The 24,031-nt window shown below is 45.7% G+C and overlaps 1 protein-coding gene and 1 non-coding gene across 5 annotated transcripts in view; one reads left to right on the forward strand and one right to left on the reverse strand.

Moving 5' to 3' along the window:
- The first annotated feature begins 792 nt into the window (after window positions 1–792).
- Window positions 793–866, forward strand: Trnan-guu (transfer RNA asparagine (anticodon GUU)). The gene has a single exon. It is a non-coding gene; the product is annotated as a tRNA-Asn (tRNA).
- An 8,799-nt stretch (window positions 867–9,665) lies between these two features.
- Uspl1 (ubiquitin specific peptidase like 1) overlaps window positions 9,666–24,031 on the reverse strand; it is a 30,188-nt gene continuing 15,822 nt past the window's right edge. For 3 of the 4 annotated variants that reach the window (XM_075971742.1, XM_075971751.1, XM_075971758.1), the window contains 3 exons: window positions 20,972–21,097; window positions 15,095–15,252; window positions 9,666–11,982 (listed from right to left, as the gene is read on the reverse strand). In XM_075971742.1, the coding sequence (XP_075827857.1) occupies window positions 10,193–11,982; window positions 15,095–15,252; window positions 20,972–21,097 (2,074 nt within the window). In that variant the 3' untranslated portion in view covers window positions 9,666–10,192. The remainder of the gene's footprint in view (window positions 11,983–15,094; window positions 15,253–20,971; window positions 21,098–24,031) is intronic. The other variant, XM_075971764.1, reaches the window with a different exon arrangement.

The raw sequence follows: 24,031 nt of genomic DNA on the forward strand, positions 1-24,031 counted from the left end.
ATGATACGAAAAGATCAGTATTAAGTGGGAAGAGCGAAGCAGAGGATGAGGAGGAAGAGAAGGAGGAGAAAGGATATGGAAGCTTGAAGAGCATGACCTGGCATAGATAGAGTTGCCCCCAAGCTGCCCAGTGATGGGAGGGACGAAGAGGTCCTAAGGGTGGGCACAATGCTACCTATGTCAACCTTCCCCGGACAGCCCGCTCTCGGTGGGTTAAATTCAGAAGCCAGGAAAGGAAGACCTAGCCTCCAGTGGCTATTTAAAGAAGCATTTTAATTGCCACAAATCTCTTTCTGCTGTCCCCCTACACCAGCGTGCTCATAGGAGGCTCCACTCCCCTAAGGGGGTGTAATTTGTTCTCAGGACGTGCCAAAACAAACAAACTAACAACAACAACAAAAACCCTTTCTTTTTTTCAACCGTATAAAGTGCAAAATACCTATGACCGCACACAGATCCACAGTTTATCAGCCTCGTGAAATGTTTTTTTGCTTGCTTGTTTGCTTGGAAAGTGGGAGGTGATGAGAACACTCAAAAGGCAGGAGCAATCACGACCGCGAACAAGGGCAGAGCTCTAAACTTTGGAGCCTCCGGTGGAGGCTGGGAGTCCGCCTGGCCTAGCGCCGCCCGGCTCTCAGGAGGATTTGAGCGGCGGCTCCGCCTCTCCCCGCCCTCGCGCAGCCTCAGCCCGCAGGGCTCTGCAGGCTCCGACGCCTCCTGGGAGTCCGGAGCGCCGACTCCTAGGTCGGCCGCGGAAATGTGTACACAGCTCACGGCCGTCAGAGCAGCTGGGTCTCTGTGGCGCAATCGGTTAGCGCGTTCGGCTGTTAACCGAAAGGTTGGTGGTTCGAGCCCACCCAGGGACGGCAGCGCTTCTTTTAACACAAAACATTTTAGAAATGTTCTCACCGTTCTAGGATAAATGGCAGCTGCCTAAGGCTCTCACTGCGACAGTCCTGTCTTCCCCACCCTTTTTCAACAGGGTATGCAAGTGCCTTACTGGAGTTGATCCATATCTGCTCACAAACCAACAACACAGACCTCCCAGGAATAGTGAACATAAAACACCGCTCGTGTGACTCAGAAAAAGAAAAGAAAAACCCCTCGAAACCGCTCTGTACAGTAGCTAGCTACTACTGTACTCCCAAACGGAGGAGCAGGAGGCGGCTGTGTGGCCGCAGTCTGGGAGGGCACGCCATACTATGCCACATTTAGCTTTTGAACGATGGGTTTGGCTCTAGGAAAACACATTACATTCAACCTTAGGCTGCTGGGAAATTTTTACCTCAAACTTAACTTTAACAGAAATTGTTCGAGTTTGTGTTAAAAAGTTTTAAAAGACAGCCAAACATGCCTTTAATCCCAGCACTCAAGAGGCAGAGGCAGGCGGATCTCTGTGAGTTCAAGGCCAGCCTGGTCTACAAGAGCTAGTTCCAGAACAGGTCTAAAGCTACAGAGAAACCCTGTCTTTAAAAAAAAAAAAATGACAGCCAGGTATGGTGAGAATCCCAGCAGTTGGGCAGCAGCACGCAGGTGGATCTCTATGGGTTTGAGACCAGCTTGGTCTACAAAACGAGTTCCAGGACAGCCAGGGCCAATACAGAGTCCTCATCTCAAAATAATTTTAAGAAGTTCTACATGGGACATTTTCACAGTTAGTGTCATAGAGGACATTTTATGGTTTTTCACTGAAGACTTTCCATAAAGACAAGAAATCAGCTACTATGCTAGCAAACTTTTCTTCCAAGACTGAGGTAGTAAAGCAAGGGCTTTGTGTCTGGATTCGACATCTTCACCAATAGAGTTAAAAGAGCAAGAGTCTAGAACAGTAGTTCTCAACCTGCGGTCGCAGCTCCTTTAGGGGTTGTATTTCAGCTATTTAACAATCCATAACAGTAGCAGAATTACAGTTATGAAGTAGCAACGAAATAATTTTGTGGTCGGGGGGGTCACCACCACATGAAGAATTGTATTCAAGGGATGTGGCATTAGGAGGGTTAAGGACCGCTGCTCTAGAAGGGATAGTTAGTTACCTGAGTCCCCGAGGTGTCTCTTAGCAGGTGTTTCCACCAAATACCTGTTGACTTAAAAGTCCTCAAGGAGCCAGGCACTGGTGGCGCACGCCTTTGATCCTAGCACTCGGGAGGCAGAGACAGGCGGGTCTCTGTGAGTTGCTGGACAGCCAGGGCTACACCTGTCTTTGGAAAAATCCGAAAGGAGATTGGGTTGCTAGGTAAAGTAGCAGGCAATTTCCTAAAATAGTCTTAGGTTGAAGTCTTCCTGAAGTACTCGAAATACAAAGAATGAAGATTCCACACCACCCACAGTATATGCCTTATAGTAGAGGCAACAGGGTGAAAGCGAGTTGGTCGAATGATCATTTCTACGCTAGAAATCTTTTGTTTGTTTGTTTGGCTTATTGAGACAGGGTTTCTCTGCGGACCCTGGCTGTCCTGGAACTTGCTCTGTAGACCAGGCTGACCTCGAATTCACAGAGATCTGCCTGCCTCTGCCTCGAGAGTCACCACCACCCAGTGTACACTGTAAATCTTATCTAGCGAACATCAGTGATTACTAGTTTTAAGTGGGTTGAGAAAGTCTGGCTTCCATGATGGCTCACGCCTTTAACCCCAGCACTCCGGAGGGGCTTATATACACAGGGTATGGGCTCTTTCCAGCAGGGTTCTGCTGCCTCTCGGCCCCCAGGATCCTTTCCCTGATGTGTTCTCCCCACCTTGACTCCATTGCCTCTGTTTAACAGCTGAGCCATCTCTTTCTATGAAGAACAATGCCACCCTGAAACCAGCAAGCTGCTTGTGGCTAGCCCTGGACTATGAAGTCACCGAGGGTACACATCAAAAGCTTCATTCCCATCATCGTCATGGAACGCAGGCCTGTCACGTGGCACACGGTCAGTACGGAAGGAATCCTGCTTTCTGTTTGGGTAATGGAGAGAGAGAAAACTGCACGTGATTGGTGGTGAGCATGAGGCCCACAGGAGAATACTTCCAGGGTGCTGAAGGACGCAGTCAACATGGCTGGAGCTATGTCTTCCTGACGCATGTGAAACAAGTCTCCAAGATCACAGAGAGGGAACATTTAAGAACAGAAGACTCAAGGCAAGCGAGCAGGTGGGGGATGAATACAAGCCCTTCTCTCAGCTTGTAGGACAGGCCCTGGAGACCCTGCATAAGGCTGCACTTTACTGAGTGAAGTCAGGGCCTAACTGCCAGAGGTTCCTGAGGTCAAGGGGCTAGCCTGGCAATAATGCCAAGAAACAAGAGGTCAGGGAATGGCTGAGAGGCAATGATATGCCGAGGGTGAGGCGGCTCAGGACTCAAGGACTTTTTTTAAAAAATGGATGTGATTCTAGCAAGACTGGGTAAGTAGGCCTGACATAGGAATGAATGAAGGGCCAAGGTAGGGCCTGCATTACAGTGTTCGTAGGTGGATGTAGACATTCGTGGGAGACATTCAGAATTTGGAGCAGAGTGCAGCTGGAGGGGAGGAATGTTCATTTGTCTGAGACTGTATTTCAAGATGTTCTGGTTGTCCTCATACCCCAGACTGCAGCAGTCTCCCCAATTCTGGTTGCTCTCATACCCCTGACTGCAGCGGTCTCCCCAAGTCTGATTGCCCTCATACCCAGGACTGCAGTGGTCTCCCCAAGTCTGATTGCCCTCATACCCAGGACTGCAGTGGTCTCCCCAAGTCTGATTGCCCTCATACCCAGGACTGCAGCGGTCTCCCCAAGTCTGATTGCCCTCATACCCAGGACTGCAGCGGTCTCCCCAACTCTGATTGCCCCTATACCCAGGACCGCAGTGGTCTCCCCAGGTCTGATTGCCCTCATACCCAGGACTGCAGTGATCTCCCCAAGTCTGGTTGCCCTCATACCCCGGACTTCAGTGGTCTCCCCAAGTCTGGTTGCCCTCATACCCAGGACTGCAGCGGTCTCCCCAAGTCTGGTTGCCCTCATACCCCAGACTGCAGTGGTCTCCCCAACTCTGATTGCCCTTATACCCCAGACTACAGCAGTCTCCCCAATTCTGGTTGCCCTCATACCCCGGGCTTCAGTGGTCTCCCCAAGTCTGGTTTTTCTCATACCCTGGACTTCAGCGGTCTCCCCAAGTCTGGTTGCTCTCATACCTCAGACTGCAGTGGTCTCCCCAGGTCTGATTGCTCTCATACCTAGGACTGCAGCGGTCTCCCCAAGTCTCAGAGAACTAGACACATGGAATATTGTCAAGGTGTCCGTTCTCAGTTTACTTCAGCGGTGTCTGATTCTCCACCATGGAGTTCTCTTTTATCCCAGCACTCGAAAGGCAGAGGCAGGCGATCTCTGAGGTCGACCAGAGTGAGTTCCAGGACAGCCAGAGCTACAGGGAAACGGCGACTCGGAAACAAACAAAAACTTAGGCTAAATTTTGAACTCACTCTGTAACTGATGATCTTGATTCTCCTGCCTCTACTTCCTGAGTCAGCACTGAGGTTACAACTGTGCACCACAAAACTTCATCCAAAAAGTCCTGTTTTGTTGTTGTTTTTTCGAGACTGGGTTTCTCTGTGTAACAGCCCTAGCTATCCTGGAACTAGTTCTGTAGACCAGGATAGCCTCACAGAGATCCACCTGTCTCTGCCTCCCGAGTGCTGGGATTAAAGGTATGTGCCACCACCACCCAGCGTTTTTTTTTTTTAATTTTATTTTATGTGCATTGATGTGAAGGTGAGATCCCCTGAAAATGGAGTTAGTTATGAGGTGTTATGTGGGAGCTGAGAACTGAACCCGGGTCCTCTGGAGAAGCAGACAGTGCTCTTAACCACTAAGCCATCCCTCCAGACCTCCTTCTTTTTAAAAGACATTTTAAATGCAAGAGTTGAGAGTAAGAGAGACATTTGGAAAGAAAGACATACTGAAGCATAGGCGTGGTCTTCTCAAAATCTCACTTCATTCCTCGTTCTTCTGGGATGGTGCCTCCTGTTCCCAGGATCGAACCCACGCTTGTATGCATGCTAGGCAGCCATTCTGCCAATGGAGCTACACTCCTCAGCCCTGCTCCCTTTTCAATTTCATTTTCCTCTTAAATTTAAGTTAAACTTATTTATGAAAGTCAAGTTTCCTGAAAGACTACCATAGGGTTTTGTGGAGCCCTGAGAAAATCCCATGAAGCCATGGGCTTTCCTCAAACACATTGTGATGGAATTTTGTTCTGATGTCCAAGGGACCCACAGGCTTCTGAAACATACTTGACCTCCAAAGCTTGAGGCTTGGCTTTTACTTATTGAATTTGTATTCAGAGTTCTAACAAAGGCCATAAGCATGTCAAGCCCCCACAGCCTCAGCTTCGCTCAAGAGGAGTCTCACGGGAAGCTGGATCCTTGACCATAGGGCAGAAGACGATGGCAGATGAGTCAGAGAAGGAGTCAGGGAAGCACGTTTATGACCGATTAAGACTTGGGCTGGGCTGTTACATCACTCAGACGATGTATTTATACCAATGTCTCATGATTAAGATTAAAAAATTAAAAATATACATATGAGCTACTTTGCTGACTGTTCTTCACGAATCACCTCTGTAAATGAGACTATGAAGTGGTTTTGTAGGGTGTATTAGACAACTCAGGGCTGGGAGAGCAGACAGGAGAACGAACCCAAGACTGTAATCATTCCAGCCCCAGGCAAGCCCGGGTCAGTGTGGTCTTTACCACCCCGAAATAGCTGGGAAAATAGTGTGGGTTTTATCAGTAGTGTTGGAGTTTCTGAACTCTCAGCAAGAAGGTAAGCTAGGTCGTGGGGAAGGGGCATCTCCCTCCCCGGGGGACTTAGTGTCCCTGTCTTACACTTAGGTATGGAAAATAATATGAAGGTTTTTACGGCAACACAAAAAATCTGAATAGAAGCCGGGCAGTGGTGTCGCACGCCTTTAATCCCAGCACTCGGGAGGCAGAGGCAGGTGGATCTCTGTGAGTTCAAGGCCAGCCTGGTCTACAAGAGCTAGTTCCAGGACAGGAACCAAAAGCTAAGGAGAAACCCTATCTCGAAAAATCAAAAAAAAAAAAAATCTGAATAGAATAAGCAGCCAGTTTGATCTATTTTTTTTTAACTGTTCATAAAAGATTTGAGACAGAAACAGCTGACTCGAGGGTTTAACACAATGTGTCCTTGTTATGCGATGGAGTGACTGGATCGAAAGGGCTTTAACAGTGACCCTTTCAGAGTGACTTCCCTGGAGATTTACATCAGCCAGCACTGATTTGCATTCCTTGCTCTTTGGCTTCCTTCAGTGACATTGGAATTGTGCCAGTTTTCACTGTTTGGGGTGGGTGTGAGGAGGGAGTCTCTGCAAACCCCACAGCCGGGAGAGGGCTGATCCAGTAGAGTCAAGGAGACTCGGTCCAACATGACTCGGTAGCCAGGGTTGGTCTGACGCTGGGGAGTTTACATTTTAAGGCTCATTTAAGCACAGCACAATTTGGAAAAAACTTTCCTAATGATAATGAACTCAATTCCTTGTGCACAACAAAGCTGAAGACAGGACTGCATGTACAAGTGACCATCTTCCATAAAGATAGGTCTACCAGTTACGGAAGCAGGCTAAGGCAAACAACGCCCATGAGGGTCTGGGCAGGAACAGTGCTGTAGATAAACAGGCTGCAGACAAGGGTCTGGAGGACTGGTGTCGGGGGAGCTATAGACAGTGCTCCACCTCTACCCCAGCCTTCTGATCCAGGTCATACATATTTCCCTTTGAGGAGATGAGTTTAACGTTCCTGGCTCCCTAGTGCTTATCTGTTAGCACAAGGACCTCCAGACCCCCTAAAGGTGGAGAGATGGGTGTGTACGTGAGTGTAGTACCCAGGGAGGCCTGAAGAGGATGCTGGGTCCCTCGAAGCTGGAGTTACAGGTAACTGTGTGCATATACCCCCAAATGACTGATAAACAGCAACTTAAAGGCATATTGGTTTAGTTCCCTGTGGGAGGGCACACAGCCCAACATGGCAGGCAGGCATACACACAGAGGCTTGAGGCAGTGGTCACTTGGCATCTGGTTAGGAAGAAGAGTGGGCCAGAAACGCTGCCAGGCTCTAAAAGTCCAAGGTCCAGCACAGTGAGCCACTTCTTCCTTCACCTCCTGAAGTCACACACCCTTCCCCGATGCTCTCAGCTAGGGACCAAGTGCTGGAAAACATGAGCCGGGAAGGGCAACCCTAAGAATCAATACTTGCAAGGCTCCCACGGTCATGGGCTACAGACACACATTCCCTGCCGAGGTCAGACATCAGCACCTTCCGTGCCCACTACAGCTTCACACTGAAACCAAGTGTTTCGGTTTTTTTTTTTTTTTTTATCATAGCATCATTAGTGCTTTGGCCCCCCACACAGTGCTGAGTGCCATATAGTGTTGCCAACACTGGCCAGTATGATGTGCCTTATATAAAAAAACTGGTGTCCCAGAAGTTTTGTTAAGGTCTGAGTTACAGTAACACTGGCCACTGAGTCCAATGTTAACACAGAATCAATATTAAGAATGGATAAGGTGCCTAGTGACGCTTGCCTTTAATCCCAGCACTCAAGAGGCAGAGGTAGGCAGGTCTCTATGAGTTCGAGGTCAGCCTGGTCTACAGAGTTAGTTCCAGGACAGGCTGCAAAGCTACAGAGAAACCTTGTCTCAAAAAAAAAAAAAAAAAAGAGTAAGGCTTTAGTTTTCTCTAAAAGCACTGATAAAGTACTTTTTAACGAGCTGACAGATTGTGACAATCCCAGCTACGATCTCTGAGTATATCCTTTCTCTCATTTTACTACCTCAGGTCAGGCTCACTCACATACAAGTGCTCAGGACTCAGCAGTAAAAGCTATGAATAGGAAGGAACAAGCAAGAGCTGAGCAAGCAGCCCTATACAGAAATTCAACTGGCACTGTTGATGGAGAAGGGTCATCTGTCTATTGGTTAAGGTCATTTGTCTATCTGTTGCTTTCATTGGTTAATTAATAAAGAAACTGCTTGGCCTTTGATAGGACAGAAAATTAGGTAGGTGGAGTAGACAGAATGCTGGGAGAAAGAAAGCCGAGTCAGGCAGTCACCATGATTCTCCCACTCCAGACAGACCCAGGTTAAGATCTTCCCTGGTAAGCCACACCTCGTGGGGCTACACAGATTATTAGAAATGGGTTAGATCAATATGTAAGAGCTAGCCAATAAGAGGCTGGAACTAATGGGCCAGGCAGTGTTTAAAAGAATACAGTTTCCGTGTAACTATTTTGGGCAAAGCTAGCCGTAATTTGGCTTGTTTTTTTTTTAAAAAAATATTTATTATGTATACAATATTATGTCTTTGTGTATGTCTACTGGCCAGAAAAGGGCACCAGACCTCATTACAGATGGTTGTGAGCCACCATGTGGTTGCAGGGAATTGAACTCAGGACCTTTGGAAGAACAGGCAATGCTCTTAACCACTGAGCCATCTCTCCAGCCCCAATTTGGCTTGTTTTGATTTGGATTGATTGGGAATTTTGCGTCGGCAGGGAGCTTACATTAAGAAATATTCCTAACAGGTGTGAGTGCGTGCGTGCGTGAGTGCGCACGCGCACACACACACAGAGGTTAGGTAGCTAGCACAGTCAGAACTAGCAAGTAGTAAGTTCAGTGAGAGAGACCTTGCCTCAGTGAAGAAGGTGGACAGTGATAGAGCAAGACTCAAAAGTCAACTTTGGGGACACACACACACCAATGTTACCCACAGGTGTACCTTGCCCTAACACAAACAAAATACATAAAACACTTTCCTTAGAATACACATTGTTTATATAATCATGGAAAATAATGTTTTACCACCGTCTGCCAGTCATCCAAAAACTCAAGTCTAACGCCAATCACTAGAGATGCCCCTTAAAAAAAAAAAAGTTTTTCAAGACAGGGTTTCTCTGTGTAACAGCCCTAGCTGTCCTGGAACTAGCTCTTGTAGACCAGGCTGGCCTCAAACTCAGAGACCTGCCTACCTCTGCCTCCGAGTGCTTAAAGGCGTGAGCTGTTCTGCTTTTTTTTTTTTTTTGGAGACAGGGTATCTTGGGCTGTCCTGAACTCACTCTGTAGATCAGGCTAGCCTCGAATGCTGAGATCCTCCTGCCTCTGCCTCCCAGGTGCTGGGATTAAAGGCGTTTACCACCACCACCCAACTATAGCTGCTTCTGAACAACCAACTCTATCTGGAACCTGAGACCAACTAGTCCAATACTTTTAACTCAATCCATCTAACTTAGCAGCCATGTTCTGCTTAAAAGTAAACTGTTTCTCACTCACGGGTGTTAAATGAACCAACACCTTACATACAACAGAGCTGGCCTTGTAAGCACTTCTGCTCTCGGCAGAGCAGCAGGATGAGCGGGTGTCCAGGAGGTGCAGAGACGGCACTGGGATGACAGACAGCATTTATGACACAAACCTTAAGCACATCATCACAGACTATTTCCCGTAACCCATCATACTGATCACCTAACATCGCTCTGAGTTCTAATGATGGGCCTTCCTGTCATCTTTTGTAAGAACAGAGAGGGGTGGCAATGAAGGGCTCGGGACCCACCAGAAGCAGAAGCAACTATCAAGGCACTCAGACGCTGCATTCAAAAACTTGTTTGTGTAAACTAGGACTTTCCTGAACCAAACGTCCATGTTTTCAAAGGGTATTTTATTTCTGTGTGTACATGTTTGTATGGACACATGTGCATGGTTTAGAGGTCAGAGGTCAATGGCAGGTGTCCTCCTCAGTCCACTCCAGCTCATTCCTTGCGATGGGGCTTCCACTGCAACTGGAGTGCACCAATTTGGCTCAACTGGCTGCCCAGCAAGCTCCTGGGATCCTCAGACCTGCGACTCCAGGTGTACACTGCCACATCTGGCTTTTTACAGTGGTTCTGGGAACTGACCCAAGGGTGTCATGCCTCCAGACCCAACATCAATCTTAAAATCTTGAAATTTAATGTAGTCACTCTATATCACAAAACTGATATAAAAAAGGCTGAGGACTTTAATTTGCAGTAGGTGCCATGCTTCACAAGCAGAACCAAAGGGAGACCCCAGTAGCTTACAGCCTTCCCCGTGGCTAGAACACAAGGTCATGCATTTCAGCCAGCACTACCCACAAGTCACATCGTCTTGCAGCAGTGGTCAGTGTTAAAGTAAAATGTTAACAACACTCAGCAATTCTCAAACAGATATTCATCAAAATGAGGTATATCTAATGTGTCATTTGTTAAAGAATTCAATGTTGAAGCAGGAAAAAAATCATCAAAAATATCAGTCTTCATGGGGCTTCCCAAGTTCAAGGTTCTTATAGAGGTACTGTCTGTGAGTGAACACTGCTCGACTTCAGACTGGTTTTTCTTGGGGCTGCAGTAATTATGGTCCTGACTCAGAGATGTGTTCTGGGGAACAACACTAAACTCACTAGGTGCTGGTGTGCTGTCCCCCATCTCCAAGTACCTCAACTCAGGCTCCACACTTGCTGAGGGCTCTGACAGGGCTGCAGGCGAAAGCAATTCTGCTAAAATCTCTTCATGACTCTGGCTGTTATAAGAGGCACCTCCAGGAGCAGGGGTGCACCCGGATTTGCTGTCTGCAAGGTCAATTTGATGCTGTAGCTCACTTAACAGATCTTCTATGGACTCACTGTCATTTGGAGACCCACAATGGGACACAGAATCTGACTGGTCACTTACAGATGTCCCACGGTTCGGGGAAGACATGAGAGCAGCTAGTTTCTTCTTCTTTGCCTTTAACTTTTTAAGAAGTTTGAGCCGAAGCTTATGAACCCCATCTTCAGTGGCATCTCCAGGGACTGCTGGGGAGGTGGCACTTTTATTGTCATGGGAACTGTGGCCAAGGAGAGCCGCATGTGAGCTTTCCTGCCCCTTCAACAGGGCCGCCGAGGCCTTCCCACCAGCATGGGGCAGATCAGCGGTGCTGCCTGAAGGTGGAGAGCTGCTGCCTGGGGACAGCTTGTCCACACGCTGAGAAGCCTTCCTGGACATCCTGTTAGCCTTCCGGTTTGTATTTTTCGTCTTAAAGCCATCAAAATGGCTGGCTCCTTTAACAGAGGGCTGCAGGTCAGTTACCGCTCTGTTCTGAGCCAACACACAGGGTGGCATAAACGCACCACCCCTACTCAACAGCCCTTTCACCCAGCTTCCCACAAAAGCTTTCTTCTGATCATCTTTCCGAGGCTGATTCTGTGGGGAACTGGTTGTTACCATTTTAGAAGACGCTGTGGTTTCTCTTTTTCTTAAATTTGTCTGAGATTTACCAGGTTGTGCGGGTTTTAGCCTCTCAGTTGTAAGTTGCACCAACTGTATCTGAGTGTCCTCAGCTACCATGGACTTCAGTTCCTGAACAGGAGGAACAGGAACAGGGGCGTCAGGCACAGATTTAGGAACTACAGTGTCTCCTGCCTGTGACAGTACTGCCTGTGGGTCTGTTCTCACCCCTGCTGGGACAACTAGTTTTCCTTCACATGGGTTAGACGATAAGGAGGTCGTCAGTGAGTCCTGGGGTTGCACAGCAAGTGCTCTGACGAGCTCTACACTTTCTGCCACAGGTTTGTCTTCCAACAGGCAATCTTTGGAGTCCATCTGAGAAGCAGAGGTTGTTTCAACCGAGCCCTCTGTTCCTGAAAGTACACTACCGCCGTGAGCTACGGCTTGTACTTCTGGCAGAGTCTGAGGAGTGACTGGCATATGTGCGGGGTGGGCGGCTGAGGGTTCTGAGGTGGCAGGCCCACCCACAGAATACAGTGCTGGTGAAGCTGGCTGCTCCTCACCTGACGCAGGCTGCGCACATGGCTTTGTACACGGAAAGCAGGTGGCTTCTTCAGTTGGTGCCTGCAACTTTCTTTCCCAAACGACAATATGGATCTCTGATGCTGGCACTTTACATGTCACGTGCCTTTTAGCCCATGGGCCCTTTAAGTCATCACACTCCAGCCAGCTCCCTGGGAAATAAGAAACAAAGTCACAGGTGAGACCTTGCCGACACCGTTCTCCCTTCCCGCTGCTCTCTCTGCACCCACAGAAGGAGCACAGTGAAGCAGTCTTCTCCTTGGCTCCACTGTTGGTGCTAGTTTTCACTGGATCACAGCAGGTACAGGGAGATCTGCTGGACAGTTCACATCCTTTATTAAATACACACTAAATCGTAATGGCATCACTTTAACTTCAGAACTGCCTAAACATCAGAAACGAGTAAGTTGCTCCATGTATATGGCAAAGGACACATTTAAGGATTGAAAAGGCTACAGTGCAAACACAGCAGCACTACAGGGAATGGGCTCAGGGACCATCAATGGCAGCCTGGTTACTGCAGTCACAATTTCAGGGTGTGGGAGGTGTGGTAAGGGAGAGAACATACGAAGCAGACTAAGACACAGAACAGGAGTAATGAAACAACTAGTTTATTCCTTAAAAAAGAAACACCTTAGAAAGATAGCTATTAAAAAAAAAAAAGAAAAAAAGGAAAGGAAATACTGAATGCTGGCAAGGCTATGGAAAAATTGGGTCCCTGTGTGTTGCTGGGGGCTGCTCTATCACCCTGCACCCGTAGAAGGAACACCGTGAAGCACAGCCTTATAAAGGGCGCAGGAAGAATCTAGTCATTAGGGAAGACACTCTGAGCACACACCCAGAGAAGTGACACCAGCGCTCCCAAACATGAATGGGGTCATTACTCAGCTTTGGAAAAGGAAGGAAACTTGGCACATTGTGACACTGATAAACCCAGAAAATGTGCTAAATGAAATAAGCCAGACACAAAAGGGCAAATCTTCTGGTTCTACCCGCATGAGGTGCCAAAGCTGTCACATTCAGAGACACAAGGGAGAACAGTGGCTCCAACAGCCAGGGAAGATGGGATCGGGAGCTGGCGTCTGGTGAACACAGCTTGTTTTAGTGAGGAGAGAGCTGCAGACCGGGATGCTGGGGATGGATTTACAGGGCTGTAAATGAAGCCAACGCCAGTCAACTTTATAAGCTTAAAAATATTGAAGTGTCCATTTTGCTACAATAAAAAAATTAAGCAAACAGAAGCCATGGCTGAAATGGAAAAAAAAACGGATGAAAGACAGTGGGGGTAGGAGGTGTTAAAGGGAGATTGAGCCATTCATGTTTATTTGCATTTTAGTTTTGCCACATGATAATTTGAGAAAAGCTAACAACTTTAAGTCCGGATGAATAATAGCTTTTCAATAATTAACACGGGTTTTGACAAAGCAAACACACAGAGGTGGTGAATTGAGAAAGCACTGAGCCAAATATCATGTGCACTCTGACACACTTTCTGTCCCTTGGATTACAGTGGTGACGTCACTACCCACAGCACTCTCTTACAGTATGGCAGTATGCTCAGAGACATTTTCAGAACAGCACACACAGAAAACACACGGCCCCTAAAGCTGAAAGGTCCTGTTAAGAACTGATTTTGAAGAGTCAGATGTGGTGGCACACGCCTTTAATCCCAGCACTTGAGGGGCAGAGGCAGTTGGATCCCTGTGAGCTTAAGGCCAGCCTGGTCTACATACTGAGCTCGCAGACAGCTAGGGCTGTTACACAGAAAAACCCTGTCTTGAAAAACAAAAAAAATAAAAAAAATAAAAAATAAATAAAAAGAACTATTTTGAGAAACAAGAAACAGGGAGGTTAAGAAAGAAGAAAGTCCTTTCTGCCGCTGAGCTTCAGACTAATTCAGATGCTTATGTATTGGCTAATTTCTAGGGTGTCTCATTAGTGACTAAGAACAAATAGAAGTCTAAAGCGCAATAGATTTTCCCACCCTTTAAATCCCTTAAAGAGAAAAAATAAAACAAGTTTTAAGTACTACCAGCGAAGTGGACCATGACCAGCAGAGCTGGAGAGAGAGGTGAGTGTGAGGTTATGGGTAGGGAGAAACACAGTTAAAGCAAACTGTCACAAAGAAACTCGCTCTTCTGCAGAATTAGCATAGTGTGGGCACACATGGATGCACACGTCTAAGGAGACACCATCACCAAATGCCAACAATGCTGGGGACAACAGCAATTTTTCTTCACTGCTTGTATAAAATACAAGACTACAAATTTGGCCTCTTTAGAGGATAGCATAATAGTTTCTCACAAAACAAAACTGCCAATTTTTGCCAGCAACCAAACTCCTTATTTATAAAAATGGATTGCAAAATTACATCTGCCCAAACATGGAAACCATCATGAAGGTTCTTTGTTTTGTGTGTGTGTTTAGCAGGGTACAGAGCAGAAGACAGCCTCGGTGGCATTCCTTAAGCGCTGTCCACCTTTATTGTGAAGAAGGGTCTCTCATTTGCTAAGCTGCTAGGCTGGCTGGTCAGCAAGTTGCAGGGTCTGCCTCTCTAGCTGTGGGACTGCACCCCATGCCCAGCATTTTGTATGTGGGTTTTGGGGCTAAAACTTGGGCATTCCCGTGGCATTTGCCAACTAAGCCATACTTCCTAGCCCCCAAGACATCTCTTAGGTGGTGAATGTACCTAAGCTTTATCATTTAGATACAGTGGGATCTCACTTGAGAAACGCAGTGTTAAGCACTGAAAAACAGTGGAAGAACAAACACTACATTCACATTACTAAGCAAAAGCGGCGCGCCTGCAAAGGCTGCCGGGTGTCTAATTGAACTGTTTACTTCCTCAGAGAGAGCTCGACGACTGCAATACTTGAGATGAAGGGGACGGCCCTGAGGGACGGTGGTGGTGGACGACAGTGGTGTTTGGAGGGTGAAGAAACTCTGTATGGTGCTACAATGGTGGATACACGTTGGCACAGCCACACACTTCCCGATGCACACAGACTGAATGCACCAAGTGCGGATCATGAGCCTTTGGGTAACTGTACTATTACAGGTATGTTCCATTTATCTGGCACGGGAGGGCACAGAGTTACAAAGGATACTCTAAAACACATTTTTAAGAGGACGAGGAAGGGCAGAGAACTTTTAATAAAGAACACAGAAAAAAAGAAATTTAGGTGAAGTCTGTCTTTATAACAAAACAAAACCCACGAGGCTCTATTTCCCACGCTCAGTAACATAAACCCTTTCAACACTTACCATCAGCATCTAAAATCCATGTTATAAAATGGTTATTTGCTTGGTACTGTATTACAGAGGTGACTTGGTAAAGACTGCCTTCAAAATGAAACGCATAGTGCTGCAGATCCTTCCGAGGTAAGCCTTCCACAAAGTGCAGCATGATTATGGGCGATGCTCTGTGGAAAAGAGGCACAAGTCAAACCAATTTCATGGCACGTGTCTGCCATTCATAAGACCATCCAGTCACAGACAAGGCTAGCTGCGCTACCTTTGCTCCGGCACCTCCAGATGTGTGCTTTAACTAGAAAGGGAGAAGAGGCTCTAAGAAGCACGTGACACTAAGCCCTTTGGAACGGCACCACCAGCAGCTGGGAGTCACCATAAAGCAAGATTGACAAAGATCTTAACAACACTTGCTCTACCCACAACTCAAATCTCAGAGCACTACGCCGCAGAGCTCTGGAAGCAAAAGCCAAGCTCCTTTAGGGTTTTCTCTGGTATCAGGTGCCCAAATCAAATCACTTCTATTAAGTAGAAAAAGTAGTAAGTGAAAATCTTATGCCTAAGATACTCAGACACTGAGTTGGCCAATTTCTCCCTCATCTCAGGAAGTAAGAAGAGCCATTAAATTCAAATTTGCACCTAAGAAAAACTTAATTTGTACTTAAGTAGAAAAAAATGAAATACACTAGATTTATTATAAACTACAGGATGCTCATAATTTCAAAAACACATTTGACTATTACAGAAACGAGCCTACAGATGGGCCTCAAGTAACTCAATGCAATAAAACTCTTGGGGTTTAAGAAACGGTGAACACCCCTAAGAGTTAATCCTAAAATTTAAACAGATGTCAAATTTACTTAGCTTATCAAATTTTACTCAGCTGGAAATGAACTTGAATCAGTGTCCAAACTGTAAGATCATCCAGACTGACAGGGAAAGATATGTAAATTACTCGTCAATTATCTTGTTGGACAGTAGGTCCTCGGAACTGAAAAGCCTGGAAGTCCTGTGAACCGCCTATATCACCACCTTCTTTGTCCTATTCTTTCTTCTTTCTTTTTGGTTTGGTTTTCAAGACAAGGTTTCTTTGCATAGCCCTGGCTTTGCTGAAACTCTGCGGACCAAGCTGGCCTCGAACGCATAGATCCACCTGCCTCTGCTTCCTGAGTGCTGGGATTAAAGGGGTGTGCCACCACTGCCCAGCTGGTCCTGGTTTTAAAAATCGGACTTAATTTACCAATTCCAAGGCATCACTGACCATAGAATGTCCCTATAAGATACACACGCTGTCAACTGGGATATGAAGTGTGCCTTCCAGTGATGCAACAGCGAGGCAGAGGTTCTCACAGTTGGACAGGCAAGCCGTAGACTTGGACTCTCTGCTATTAATAAAATCTTTGAATAGTAAAGTTTTGTATTTAGTTCCTTGGGCCTCACACATGTGACACCTACCACTACAAGTACCTTCTGAGGCTACCTAAAACCTCATGAGTCTATACTAAAAAATCTGTGAGTCTGCACATGAACATTTTAGGACATGCACACACACACACACACACACACACACACACACACACACACGCACACACGAAGGAGAGTAAATTGCACAATACATGTAAGAGCACCTGCCAGATTGCATGCTTTTTACAGTCTAATGCTTTTGAAGTAGTAGCTGGTAATGAGTCAAAGTGAAGAACCAAGATGAGCCCCACCTGCAGCTTGAACTGCAGCGACACTCACATTCTAGTTGAATGCAAGCAGATGTCCCAGAAGCTGCACTGAAACCATGACAGGACAGAAATGTCATTACCCAGAAAGGGGGAGAAGAGAATGACCAAGAGGTTGACTATACAGCTCAGTTCTCTGGGGACTAACAGAGAGGGCATGCTGAAGAACCTCACAGTTCTTTACAGGGTTCCTTCCTTTCAGCCTCACAAGCAAGCGAACCCTCAGAATGTCCTCCTCACTACCGGGCCTCCCAGGGGCGGAATGGGCTGCAACTCTGGTTCTTCTTGCTATATCTGGGGAGTTCTCAAAGACAAGTCCTAACCCCCGTGCTTTACCACACTCGAGGTCACAATGGCCTCCACTGCCATTGGCACAAGTTTCAAACGGTGGCATGAGTGTCCTCCACTCCTTGCTCTTTCTGGGTTTCTAGACTCTAGTATCTCCTACAACTCCACACCTCAGCTTGTCCAACCCAGCGTCTCAGGAACTAAGCCCTGTTTTGTTTCCAGGCTTCTTCCTATCCATGACCCTATGCAGGAGTGTCAGCCATGGAGGATGCTCAGATCTGAGGAGAGCCAGTTTAGGCTCTACCGCAACCATGGGAAACAGACCTGGAACTAGAGTCAACAAAGACTCAGAGCTAAGAGTGCCTGGCACCTGGGTGTACCTCTCTTAAAAGGATGAACCTAAGGAAAAGCAAAGAATATGACTCCCCTGGCCACCTCAAGACAGCAGGACTACCAATCTTTACCCACCAGGAACAGCCACATCTTATACTAAGAATTAAGATCACAAAGTCAATTTCTATCAAAACTTCTCTAATAACTCAAATCTTAGACAAGGCAAATTTAATAATTCCATATCTGTAATTCAGTAACATCAGTTTCAGGCAAAAAGAAAGGTATATAAAGCCTATTTTTAAGCCATTGTTCACTTTGTATCATTTCCAATCTTACAATCAGAAAAGCCTGAGTCAAATTAGATGTAATTCAAAGAACACAATCATGAGCTACAATAAAGAAATGCATCTTCAGAAAGTCCAACTACCCCAAAAAGGGGTACAACTGTCCTCTGGAGATAGTTCAGGAGTTGAAAGCATTTTCTATCAGGCAATAAAGAATCTTAGGCTATGGATGGTTGTTAGCAGTCCCAGAATTCTGGAGGCGGGTGAGTGGATCTTGAGTCTGGAGCCCGCCTGAGTTACATACACAATTCCAGTCAGTCTAAGCTACAAAGCAAAACCCTCTCATCAGCTCAGATGGCATCAAGGCCCTATACCCTGTCTCCAAAACAAAAACAAAAAGCAACTACCAGCAAGAGCTTGATAAGATGGTACTGACCTATTATCTCAGCACTCAAGAGTCTGGGGCCAAGAGGATTCTAAGTTCAAAGACTAGCATAGACTACACAATGAAACTATGTTGAAACACAACCAAAAACAGACAACAGGAAAGCAAAACAATCAAATAAGAATAATAAAAGCTGGTAAAACAGAAGTTAAACTATAATCATCTATTCAAACAGCAGGCTAGCTGGACCATGTATGTCCAAGAGTGTACAATCTCCTGAGATTGTGGCAAGAGCTACAGGCTCATTTCAGTAATTTAGGAAGTCAAGTCTGAGCCCAGACAACCAGTGCCCACACCATCATACTCAGAGTACAATTCCTCAACAACTCACTTACAGAGAGGTAGTGGAGTTGGACCCTGCAGTCATGATTTACTACTGGCTTTTCCTCAAAGGGTATGTATTAAACGTGGGTGATCTGAGATCAGGTGATGGGGGGTGTGTGTGGTGGAGGGGGGCCTACACTGTGGATCTTAGAATGATATATGGCCAAATATGGTCTCATGATGAATTTATTATTTAGGGTCTCATGACAGATGGATCTGTCTGTCTACCCACCCACCTACCTATCTATGCTGGCTGGTCTGGAACTCACTCTGTAGACCAAACTAGTCTTGAACTCACGAGCTCCACCTGCCTCTACCTCCCAGGTGCTAGGGTAAAAGACGTGAGTCACCACATCCAGCTGATGAGCTTTCACTTATATTATTCGTAAAATCTGTGTTAAATTTGCTTCTAAGTGTACTAAATACCAGCAGGTCAAGTTGTACTAATTTCAGAGCAAAACAGCCTTATACAAATATCTTGTCATTTAAAATTAAAGTATAATTTTAGATAAATTTAATTTACTTTTGAAGAAAATAGGAAATGTCCAAATTATAAATTTGGCTTACTAACTGATCCACTGGAATTTAAAACAATTTTAAATTTAAACATGACTGTATCTAATGGAAACATTTGCTGATCAGAGAATGAATCTTTTATGTAAGTAAAAGCAACATATTTATATAATTAAAAAATATATGTCACAAGGCAATCAATTAGCAGATCTAACAACATAATACAAAGGAGTAAATCCTCAAGCCCCAAGCCAGAGAGAAAGATCATCAGCTGTGTCTATGAACACCAAGATGCTCAGGCAATCCCACGGCTGTGTAGGAAAACACCAGTCATGCACTGCCGCCTTTTACTGCTTGGTCCCCAGGCGGTCAGGCCAGACTGCTGACTTCAGGGTAAGGCAGCTTGCTCCTTCTCACTCAGCCTCACTCAGACACTACTGAGTGTCAGGAAGCAAGGGACAAAACAAGCTAAGAGCCAACAAGGACAAAGATAGAAACAATCCTAAGGCCAATAATAAGCATTTAAAAGACAGACAGGGAGCCAGGCGGTGGTGGTGCACGCCTTTATCCCTAGCAGGTGGATCTCTGAGTTTAAGGCCCCTTGTCTACAGAGCAAGTTCCAGAACAGAGGACGGGGATGGGGGAGGGGGATGACACGGGACAGGGGAAAGGAACATTATCTAGCAGAAAGGAGGAAACAGTGACGTGAGTGCCACACAGCAGGTACAGTGATGAAGAGAGCTATTGTCAACAGACTCACCAGAGAGGGAATGACAGGGCATATCAACGCAGTTCTACTCACAGAGGAAGGACACGAACACCTGAGCAAAGGTCGAGTCATACATAGCAGACGCACGAGCCCCAGTCCTACAGCACTACAGCCAGAGAGCAGAACCAGCTGACTGTAGTCTAGCACTTGCCAAGGGAGGCAGAGGGATGGCAACTCTCAGCTTACCCTAGACCAATAGAAAAGACTAAAAACGAAGCAAAGCAAAACAAAAAGAGCACAATTAAACAAAACTGACTGCGGGGAGGGGGGGGGGGGGAGAGCAGACTGTGAACGTCTGAAGGGGAAGCCTATAAAAGGGGAGGAAACAGGCAGGTGCCTGATTTCAATTTAAGGCTACAGTACTATTAAAGGAGAATCCAATAATTTAATGAGAATAACTCTTTAGAATTATTCTGAGGAACTTCTGCAGATTTGAAGAATTTGGCATTGCAGATTTGACAGTAACGGAGGTTAGTTAATGTCACTGGATTGCTTCCTCCATAAGATTACAGCTCATCCCATTAGTGCAGTCAGCCTGAGCTGGAAGGCTCCAGAATGCACACACCTGAATGGATGGGGTTGTTCACTGTGAAGAGCTGATGCCTAACACTTCCTTAGCCTCCACCCACCAGAAGCAGCAACCACACAGATCAAAGCCAATAGCTCGCAAATACAACAAAAACACTTACTTAACAGCAGCAAAAAGCCTATAAGATGATAAAGAATCAGCAGGATGACACCTAGGAGATGGGACTGGAGAGATGGCTCAGCAGTTAAGAGCAATGGCTGCTCTTGCAAAGGAACCAAACTTAATTCTTAGCACAGGAATACAGGGCAGCTCACACCTGTCTGTAACTCCAATTCCTGGGTTTCTCACACCCTCACACATACATATAGGCAAAACACCAATGCACATAAAATAAACACACACACACACACACACACACACACACACACACACACACACACACTATGAGAGAGGGGCCAACCCCACAGCAACCCTACTGCAGTGTTTCATCTGGTACAGCTTGCCTACCAGTCAGTTCTTTAAATGATAAGCATTTGGCAGTTCGTATGTATGTGTGTTCACTCAAACTTCTAAAAAGTATGTTGTAGACACTATTTTCTTTCTCAACAAATGAAAAAAATGTAAACCCATCTTCACTGTATCCTAAAAATGTAAATTTTAAGTAAATTTAAACTCACCTTTCCAACACCATTTTTCTTATCTGTGATTTACTGTTGCAACTGTTACATGGACCAAAATGGGCGGCGTTGAGTGGATGCCACTCAGGAACAACATTTGTAAAGGTGACCAGACTCTTCAAACACCTACAAAAACAGGCAAAACTTGAACCCATTTGCTAAAATCATTTGTATTCCTTTAACAAATTCAACTACTTACTCGAGCTTTGATCTCAATCATGTATTAGTACCGTGGTACCCTCTCCCGCCAAGCTGGACTGTGGAGACTGCACACGGACTTTTCGGCTAGAAGCACAAGCAACAGCCTTCCAGCACGAATGCCACTGACACTTTACTCCAGAGAATTATGTGTGAGGTCCCCACTGTGCACACTGGAGGTTGAGGGTCACTCCTGGTCTCTACTTATCACATTCCGGGACCAGTTTCCAGCTGCAGCAACAGTGTCTCTAGATACCGCCAGCTACCCAAAGCAGCAGCATCGAGGCTCTTGATGAGCATCACTTCTAGAAGGCTGTTGAATTTACAGCTCAGCGTATGTAGTGCAAATTGGCTAACCATCACTGACAACAAAGAGGGTGGTATTTTCAAGTTACATACAACTTAACTTTCTTATCTGTTAGAAAAAAAGAATTCCCTTGTAGAACACTTCTGCTTTTACACATGCTGTTCAAGTACTGAATTCACTTTAGTTTGAATACCCAAAAGCAAGAGTCAAGATGATCTTCAGTGGTGTACACTGAATCTTAGTTGCATCAACTCTAACAAAAATGTTTTAATTAAAACAAGTATATTGCCAAAGAAACACACAAGCTTTTCCCTTCTAAATAACAAATAATACTGGCATATGGTACCTGAGCAAAGAAAGCATTGGCAGTTAAAACTGATCAGTTTGCAGAAACGCTAACCTTTTAAATGCAAAGCAACAGACAAGTTGTTCTGTGTGCCCAGACTGTACTCCACATGCCTCATTCTTTAAGATACTATTAAGACTCCTAGCTTTTAGATAGTAACAAGGATTTTGTCTCAATTAGTGCTCATGTTCCACGTGAAGAGAGACATTTCTGAGCACCCAATACATGTACCATTAGGCACAGAACTTGGCACTCCCCTAGTGCTCCAGCCTTTGTAAGACGAGTGGCAGACAAAATGGGGTCTTACTCAAGACCACCAGGCACTACAGACCAGGTTTTTATCCTCTCCAGAAAATAACTATGCAATCAAATAAAAGCCTTTACAATAGCACACAAATCAGAGGCACTGAAATGAAAGGATTAGCGGGGCAGTTTCTGTAGCAAGTAGAAGTGAGTATTTGTGACCTCGATGTACACTCATTAAATGCCACCGCCTCTTGGCTTTGACTCAGTAACTGCTTTAACTTTTCAAAGTAAAGATTACTCTAAAGAAACTTTAACAATTTCTTTTTTGTGCATGTGGTTTCTCTGTATAACAGTCCTGGATGTAGATCAGGATGTCCTGGAATTCACAGAGATCTGCCTGCCTCTGCCTCCTGAGTGCTAGGATTAAAGAGGTTTGCCACCACTCCCGGCTAACAACTACTTTTAAAGAAATAAAAACAAGGGACTGAAGAGATGGCTCAGTGGTTAAGAGTACTGCTGCTCTTCCAGAGGACCTGGGTTCAATTCCCACATGGGCAGCTCACAACTTTCTCTAACTTCTGTTCCAGGGTATCCAATGCCCTCATACAGACATGCATGCAGGCAAAGCACGAATATACATAAAATAAAAATAAACAGTTAATTTAAGGGAAAAAAAAACAAAACAAGAAAAGACATAAAAACAAGATACCAAAGTGGTTGGTGGCTTCCCTTGGAGCCCTCTCTGAGCTCAGTGCAAGCGCTGCTCAAGCCCACTTACCACCTTATGGATAAAGATGCAGAGCTGACAAAAGATTGCACTAATTGCTGAGCCACTAACCCTCTCTGGTGAGCTCATAACTACTTTCCTAAGCATCTAGTCAGCTGAACTGGCCACAACAGGAATCACTCCCAATGCCTAGGTGAGCTCCTGGCACACAGAACACACTAAATGAGAATCTGTCAAAGCGCTAGCCTGTGAATTCTAGAAAAGCTGCAATTAAGCTGATTTTAATCATCAGCTCTGTTTATATTATTAAAAACAGGTAGTGATTACAGAGTTTAGCATGGTGAGCACAGGAGCCACGGAGGCAAGAAACAACGCTAGAGGTCACCTGATCTGCTACTGACTGGTGAGCTCCTCACTCAGTTACTATGAAGAGAAATCCAGAGCATTTGTACAAATAAATGGAGATCTAGGAATGGAATATTCACTTGCTTCCACAAATATTTCAAGTCCTAGAGTAAATTCTTACCCCTTCCTAGCAGTTTTAAAACACCAGACTAAAAAGCAAACTTTGCTGCCGTCATTCCCTACAGCATTTCCTACTGTCCAGACAGCCTTGTGAGACACAGCTATCCATACAACAATTTCCTCACGTCGTTTTACCTTCTAACTTTTGGAGCTTGCTTGTAGGTGAGCTGTGGCAGGAAGGTTTCCTGACTGACTTCTACAATATTCTGAAGAATGACCTGCAAGGCCGGTTGTCTTTTTACAGCCCTGGCTGTCCTGGAATTTGCTCTGTAGACCAGGCTGGCCTCGAACTCACAGAGATCCTCCTGCTTCTGCCTCCTGAATGCTGGGTTTAAAGGCGGGCACCACCACCACCCAGCTGGCAGGTCATCTATTAATAGCCAGCTAGCAGCTTCCCCGGTCTGATCAAGCAGGGGCCTGTCAGACAAGTACCTACCCTCTCCGCTCTCCTGAACTGGAAAACAGAGGCAACCTATGCTGGATGCTACCATACACTAGGAGCGGCTCCAAGATAGGGGCCTAAAGCAAACGAAAGCTTTGTCTCTAACAGAAGGGTAAACAAAACACAGCTCCAAGGACTTCTAAGAAGCGCAGCTAAGAATGTTCTAGATGTGAAGGGTGCAATTCTCATTTGTTTCTAACTTCCCAATAACGAAATAAGAAAATGCATTTTAACTATCCTTCAAGCTGTGAATTTTTTTGAGCTGATTA

This window comes from Microtus pennsylvanicus, chromosome 1, assembly GCF_037038515.1.
Source record: "Microtus pennsylvanicus isolate mMicPen1 chromosome 1, mMicPen1.hap1, whole genome shotgun sequence".
Classification (NCBI taxonomy): Eukaryota; Metazoa; Chordata; class Mammalia; order Rodentia; family Cricetidae; genus Microtus; species Microtus pennsylvanicus.